Source organism: Lygodium microphyllum, chromosome 21 (assembly GCF_053477565.2).
Source record: "Lygodium microphyllum isolate KBCC chromosome 21, Lygodium_microphyllum_v1.1.10, whole genome shotgun sequence".
NCBI classification, from domain to species: Eukaryota; Viridiplantae; Streptophyta; class Polypodiopsida; order Schizaeales; family Lygodiaceae; genus Lygodium; species Lygodium microphyllum.
Window position 1 is genome coordinate 80,589,612 of NC_141155.1, and position 7,888 is coordinate 80,597,499.

Here is a 7,888-nt window from a genome sequence, read left to right on the forward strand (position 1 = left end):
TTTGATGCATCCATGCTATGAAAACTCTATCAATTCAAGTATAAAAGCTTTCTATTTTCTTATTCTATTCCATCCTCTTACTTCCATTGTTGAGAGTCACATGGAGTGAAATATCGGATCATGTGGAACCATCCTAAGCCTTCAGGCTTTAGGACTCTACAAGGTGATCCTCTTACTTCCATTGTTGAGAGTCGTGTGAAGGAGTGATATACGAGATCGTATTGTTTGGATCATGTGGAACCATTCTGAGCTTTAGGACTACAAGGTGGGACAATAACGAAGATTAGTTTACTACACCTCAAAGTTAAGTCTTGTGTTCTTCCTTTCTTGGGTGGGAGAGATGTGGACCATTTTGAGCCTACAAGGCAAGGAAGATTAGTTTATTACACCTCAAAGTTAAAGCCTTGTATTCTTCCTTTCTTGGGTGGGAGAGATGCATGCATAGTTAGGTAGAGTGGAGTGTTGAGAGACAAGGTAATAGATTGTTGCCAAAGTGGGTTGCAACTTCTGAAACAATACAAGTCCGTCTAATGTTCCGGCTGTTGTGATTTAGACCAACAGTAAATCAACTTGACTGCGTGCATCATTAGTGAGAAACAAACTTAAACAATATAAGACTGTCCAATGTTTTGACTTGTGATTCAGACCAACAGCAAATCATGTTGGCTACGTACGTCATTAGTGAGAAACAAACTCGAACAATGGAGGCCTATGTCCATTCTCCACATAGCTTATAAAACCAATTTCCAACCCCTTGCCAGTTCATATTAGCTAGTATGTTTAGCAAAAAATAAACTAAAGGAAAACTTCATCTTAATAGATATGGATCTAGACAAAGCCTACTGCAAGCTACACAAGGATTTCCTGCTTGTTATTGTGAAACTCGACTTTGGGATCCCATTCTCCAACACTAGCCAAAATTAGAGTTAATGGAGAAACATACAATGGAAACTTTTTTAGTAGATATCACCCAACAAAGCCTATGATAGGTTGCACAATGATTTCCTCCTTGCTATAATGGAGAAATTGGGCTTTGAACCCCCATTCTCCAATGCTATACTAGAGTGGCAATTAATAGTTATAACTAGAGTGGCAAGGGTGCATGGTAACCTCCTCCCTTATTATATTATTCTGCATAGTTTCTAATCTGCCTCTAATAACATTGGATTACAAGCTGCAAGCACTTCTCCATCATCTTCTCTACGAAATGGCTCAATTATTTGCAAATATCAACTCAAATATTTTCAAGGCTAATGTTCATGGTTGCTAATTGGGAGTCTCGAGCTAAAAAAGAATGAAGACAAGGTGAAAAGACTAGCTTTCAAACTATTACTCAAATTGCATTAGAATGAGCCCTTAACCCTAACTTTTGAATATGCAATGGCCAATGCTTACATGGAAAGATTAAGGTAGTGGCAGCTAGCCCAAAATTCACAATGAACAGGGTATAAAATTGTTCATAACTACCATGACACCCGTTGCTAGCCCAAAAAGTTCACCATGAACAAGATATGAAACTGTTTATGGCTACTATGACACCCATTGCTAGCCCAAAGTTCACAATGAATAAGGTATGAAATTGTGAATGAACTACCATGACACCCGTTGCTAGCCCAAAAAGTTCACCATGAACAAGATATGAAACTGTTTATGGCTACTATGACACCCATTGCTAGCCCAAAGTTCACAATGAACAAGGTATGAAATTGTGAATGAACTACCATGACACCCGTTGCTAGCCCAAAAAGTTCACCATGAACAAGATATGAAACTGTTTATGGCTACTATGACACCCATTGCTAGCCCAAAGTTCACAATGAACAAGGTATGAAATTGTGAATGAACTACCATGACACCCGTTGCTAGCCCAAAAAGTTCACAATGAACAAGATATGAAACTGTTTATGGCTACTATGACACCCATTGCTAGCCCAAAGTTCACAATGAACAAGGTATGAAATTGTGAATGAACCCTTAACCGTGATATTAAGTATGCAATGGCAAATGCTTACATGGGAAGATTAAAGTAGTGGAAGCTAGCCAATAGTTCAAATAACGGGGTATAAAGCTGTTCATGGCTACTTTGACGCCCGTTGCTAGCCCAAAGTTCACAATGAAAAGGGTATGAAATTGTTCATGGCTACTATGACACCTATTGCTAAATATGATAAGCTGGGTAAGAAAACTAGCTTTAAACTCATACTAAAAGTGCATTAGGCCCCTGACCTTGATATTCAAGTGTGAAGAAGAACATGCAAGGATTCCAAGGGGGACTAGGAAGAGGCCAAGTTCCATGTTCAAAGTAATATAATTTGATAGCCAAGTTCCATGTCCATATATAGCCAACTATTAACCAATTATTATTTAATATAATTTGCATTTGAAAATCAAGGAATTCTTATTTTGTTACTTCCATGGCATAAATATCTACTCATTATTGAACATATTTTGCATGGCTGCTAGCAGAAACACTCTTCAAGCAGACATATCCACTTGGAAGTAACAAGGGCACACTATCCCACACAAAGGTGTTTATTGTCCTTGTCTACACATTTTAAACACGTAGTTTTGTAGCGACAAAGGATACAAGCTTGGAAGTTCAAAAGAGAACGCCCGCCTTCACATATGTATTGGGGGGGGAGCAAATTGGCTGCTTCAGGCAAAAAGGCCGAATTGGCTGGGAATCAGGCAGGCGCAGATGCAAAATTGGCTGGATTCATGCTAAATTAGCTGGAATCAGGTCTGCGCAGATGCAAAAAAGGGGGCTGGGGCGGGTTGGCAACTTGGCTGGCTTGCTTGCAAGTGAGGGCAAATTATAGATTTACAAGGGGGCGGCCGGCCATGGCTGCAACAAAACTGTGTTTGGATGGTTGGTGGTGGAGAGCATGCTCTGGTATCTGGGCTTTATGGGGCGGCGGGGGACTGCTTCTTCTCCAGCTGGCTAGGGAGGTTGTCTGCTGATCTCACATGGGAGGGAAAAACTTATTCAGATTGAAAGGGAGCGAGTAGAACTCTTCGTTTCTGTTGTCCCCTTTCCAGCTCCTAAACTTCGCCCACCACCCCATCCCCCTCTCCTTCTTGGCCCCCTTTGCCTGCAGAGTGTTGTCCAGCAAGATCGCAACAAGAAACGACACCGTCGCAGCCGATGTGAAGATCACAAAGAAAATGTCATTGAACTGTTTCACCACCATCCACAAAACAAGCCTTTGTCAGTTGGGTTTTATTACTGGGCCTGACTGGCCAAAGGAGCACAAGGATGAATGACCTGCTACACACAGTTAGCTCCTAGTTTGAGCGATCAATGTCCATCCACATATCTTTACTTACCCAGTGGGAATGTGTGTTTACAGGTCCATGACCCGCAGAGACAGCAAACTCGTTGAAGTAACGTGGAACTGACAGGCCCATGAACAAAGAGAAGCCAAGGATGAACATGCTTCGAGAGCTGTTCACATTTACGAATTGGAGAAAAGACACTCCACATGCAACTGCGACATAGAAAGAGAGTGCAGAGAAGTAAGCACTACGAGTTAGAATCATGCGATGCCAAAAATCAGAGGAGCTTCCACCTACCCACTTCACCGAATAGAACACAGAACAAGGCAGCCACAATAGCACTAGGAACTGATGCGAATATTGCCCCGAACTTGCCTGCAAGTAGCAACCATGGCATTAAAGCTGTGCTTTGTTCGACGATACAAACTCAGACAGTGGGAAGCAGCAGCATTAAAATTGCTTTGAGTAATAATCCCTGCACTCAAACTCTGGGAAGTAGAGCAGATCCTTCCACTGAAGATCGGAAATAAAGACAACATATCAATTACCGAACAATGAGAAGAAAATCATAAACGCCCCAGAAATCTGCACCACACGCCTGCTGCCTACTCGTGTCAGCCCCATCAGACCAGCATTCTCGCTGTCATTTATTCATATGCGGCAGTTAGTATATGCATGATTATACATTTATGGACTCCTTCACAGACAATGAAATCAATCAATTCAACTTACATTGACACCTTAGAGCCGTTTGCTGTACCAAACATTCCATCAATCAAAATGCCAATACCCTAAAATACAAAATTAGATGAGAGGTTTCCTCAATAAGACTACGGCTTGGTGACTTCTTCCTCAATCTTCAAAGACTTGTATTGGGCATACCTGCCATCCAATACCTCTGCTCATTACAAAGGGTGGTGGTGGAGTTGCACCAGCAAACCTAGAAACTGCAAGAAATCCACCGGTGGACTGCAATTCACAGGCAAATCAAGAATCAGGAGTTATCAATGCTCACAAAATTTTAAAGTTCATATTGAGGAAGCATTAAACTCTTCTATGCTCCACACTTCCTGCCCAGAAAAATGCAACGGTAATGCCTTCCGGGAATACACTAGGCCTTACAATTTAACACATTGTCATATGTGTCATATGTCTTGCCAAAAGAAAAAAGGACCGCCATACCTCCACCAAGGACACAAAAACAGCGGACATCATGCCAAACGTATGGGCTGCATCAAATGTTGGGGCACCCCATTGAAGAGGATAGGGAATGCGCAGCCTGGATCAATACCACAGACATTGTATTATATTACAATACAAACTCTGTAACATCGCACAGTTCTATGAAGGTCATTAGCACAGAACAGAAACAGATCACAAAGCAAAACGCAATAAGTTTTAGACAAGTTCACACTATAATTCCCGCATTGTGAATTACAGCAGCATCATGAGCTTCTTCCAGCGATGCATTCGATATCTAACTAGGTGAGAGAGTTCCTTTACCGACGTGGGAAAATGTAAAAAAAACTTGTGAAATACAACACCAAAAATGAAAGAAGTTTTTCATTTTATCCCCATGTCTAGGGCTCTCTGAGAGACAGATTCACCCAAGTTTAGATTTTCCACCATTGGCACAAATCCTACTGAATATAATATGGTTAAACTTGGCATCTGAGGCTACATTTATGCGCTGATTCCGATAATCAGAGCTAGTGCAATGCCAGAAGATATGTGGTTGGTATTTCAGTTACCATGGTGACGAATCAACCAACGCTGCTCGATCGGTTCTGCAGTGGGAAGCAGTTAAGTCAGATGCATGCTTGTAAGCCCCGCTTACTGTGAGAAGGTGGGCATAAGCCCACACAATGGCCACGGAAATCAGCACACAAAATCTCTCGAACAGGTGCTTGCTAGCCTTGATACTCCTCAGGAACTGGGATTACATTGCCAAAGCCAGCCACAGTTACTCCATGACGAAAATTTTTATCGCACCCAATGGTCTAGTCCATAATAGAAGTTTACAATTATCTGATCCATAAGAATGAATACCTGGGAGAAGAGAACCAGCACAATGATTTGTGGAATTCCAACTTCCACACATTTCCCTACCTTCAAAAGGCATCATAAAACAACCCCTCAATTCATCCACACACCAGTATACAACTCTCAATGATCAAACCAAATTGGGAATGCTTTCATAAGTTATACAATCATGCACTACATTAACCAATCCCGTAACTAGACATACCCCTGGGAAACCAAGTTCATATAGCCCTAAGCCTGCCATGGCTACCAAGGGAGCTGCAGAAAGAGGACTGATAAACCTGAAATTTTATAGCTTAAAGGATTAGCATCTTGTTCAGCTCGTTGCATAGGAACAAGAGTACTTCATTGAGTTGAATAACAATTCCACTGATCAATGATAGTTCTCACAATCATGTGGACCAGACACTTACCTTGTGAGAATTCCCCATAGCCCACTAAATCCGAGTATAACCTGCAAGCTGGAAGACGCAATGAGAGCTCCCTGTATCGCTCGCATAGTGTGTATAAACCTCTGCCACGTAGAACAGGGTGCCAGAGGGGGAACAATCAATCAACAATGCATATATATGATAGCATAACATCATTCATCAGGGCATGAAAAGGTTAGACATGCTCAGTGGCATGATCATTGTCAGTGCAACATTGGATTCGCCTCATTTTTTCCAATGATGTTCAACATCATGAGCTTGTGCTGGAAAGGTACCAAGCCAGCAGGCCCACGTCCCAATCACACCCAGCTAGGTAGACAACCCCTACCTAGCAGAGGCTCATGGTGGTGTTGTGATCCACAAAGTGGGGATTATGGTCAGAATTTGACTAAACCTTACTGTGATTGCATCTTAAACAGGGCAGCTAATGTTTGAAAGAATCACCTCGTGATTGTCCTCGATCGCTTGGAGCTTGCCAGAGTAGATGATGGAAAGAGTTGGCATAATGAAAGCGTAGGAGCCACCCACTACAGCAGGCAGGCAAGTGCCCACTGTTGTTTGGACAAGAGTGTTGATACCGGCCACAAACAGGAGAGTTTGAATGACCCTGGCTCTGTCGTCCTGTGCCAATCATGTCTAGAATGATTATCGTTTCACACAGAGACATAAGAGCACATAAAAGGACTGCATTCTACATGGACATGTGGTACTTATCTCTCAATCCATATAGAAGTCTGATATCGATACAAGTCTTAGAGCATCTTAATTTAAACAGTATTCCAAAGACAACATCACAAATGTGCAAGGAGGATTTCTTGACTTACCATATCACCCCCCATCTGTGATACCAGGAGAGTCGGGATGATCACGGACGTTCCCAGCACGACGAAGTAGTGTTGAAATCCCAGTACAATAGCTTGAGCTGCAAATGGTCAAAACAAGGCAGCCAGTTCACAAGAAATTTATCAGGCTCTGTATGGTGAAGAAACACAAACTCAAGACTATATAATCGGCAATAAATGGCTAGAAACTAAGGCAAGTCCAGGGGCCATGTAAGACGCATCAAGCTGCATATTTGGCTTGGGCTGTCACAGCCCTTGTGAGGCCAAAAAACACTGGTTCAAAGCTACGTAGTAAGTAATAAGTAATGATTCAAAACTACCTACTCAAAGGGCTGGTGAGAAGGGCACATACGTAGTAAGTTTGGCTTGAGTTGCGGATGAACTAGAAGCCATGCAGCTCACACTGTTATAACACAGCTTGTATGACGATGAAACACTAGCTATAAAGTAGACCATAGCAAGACGAGGGGAAGGTTACTAAGTTAGGAGAGAGAGAGGACTCACGCCATGGGGGTGGACTTGTGATGCAGAAGTCGATGCCTCTAAGCTGGTCCTGAGGGTGGTGATGGCTGGAGCCATCGTCGGAACTTGCAGCTCCACTCTTCTGGGAGGTGGCCTGATTGCTGGCCTTCTGGTTTTGATTTGTCATGATACTGATAACAAGTACTGCCTACCTATAACGGGAGAGGATGGGCAGCTGCAGGTAACTGTGTATGTGAGGTCGGAAGAGGTAGGAGAACAAGGTTATAAATTACGCGCTGAAGAGATGGAAGCAGAACGAGGAAGAAGGGACTCCACAGTCACAGCACACAGACACGAACACAGAGAGAGAGAGAGAGAGAGAGCTCTGCTGGCGACATGCACCGTGTAGTGAGATTAGGGTGAATGTTAGTTATTGTATTCAGCAATTAATCTCCAGCTGGCCGCCCCTCCCCTTCTCTCTCTCGCTCTCTCTCTCTCTCTCTCTATAGAGAGAAGTCTCTCGGACTCTCTTTCACTGTTAGTCCTGCCAGTCCTGGCTTGGAAGTGTATCTAAATTGTGCAGATTTTGAAACGGCTCCTCGAGTCCTCGAGGCTGCCACCCTGCTTTATTGCTCCCTCCCTCCCGAGTCCCCCCCCCCCCCCCCACCCCAAATCTCCATCTGGTCATCCCCATGTATGTATTATATTTACTATTAAATTGCAGCATTCATTCCAGACATCATTATAGCCAGAGTGAGACATCAATGCGTTCTCTCTCTCTGCCAGCCAATCATCTCGAGCATCCCACCAGAGGGCCCGCACAAACACACAATA

The 7,888-nt window shown here is 43.1% G+C and overlaps 1 protein-coding gene across 1 annotated transcript; it reads right to left on the reverse strand.

The window, feature by feature from the left end:
- Nucleotides 1-2,438: 2,438 nt before the first annotated feature.
- On the reverse strand, nt 2,439-7,638 carry LOC148018201 (nucleobase-ascorbate transporter 2-like). The gene is made up of 14 exons (XM_087661115.1): nt 7,097-7,638; nt 6,575-6,672; nt 6,195-6,371; nt 5,733-5,833; nt 5,525-5,600; nt 5,326-5,385; nt 5,028-5,209; nt 4,459-4,555; nt 4,159-4,245; nt 4,009-4,067; nt 3,825-3,916; nt 3,574-3,651; nt 3,328-3,488; nt 2,439-3,176 (listed from the first exon to the last, which is right to left on the reverse strand). The coding sequence occupies exons 1-14, from the start codon at nt 7,239-7,241 to the stop codon at nt 2,964-2,966; spliced, it is 1,626 nt and encodes a 541-aa protein (XP_087517241.1). The 5' UTR covers nt 7,242-7,638; the 3' UTR covers nt 2,439-2,963.
- Nucleotides 7,639-7,888: the final 250 nt, after the last annotated feature.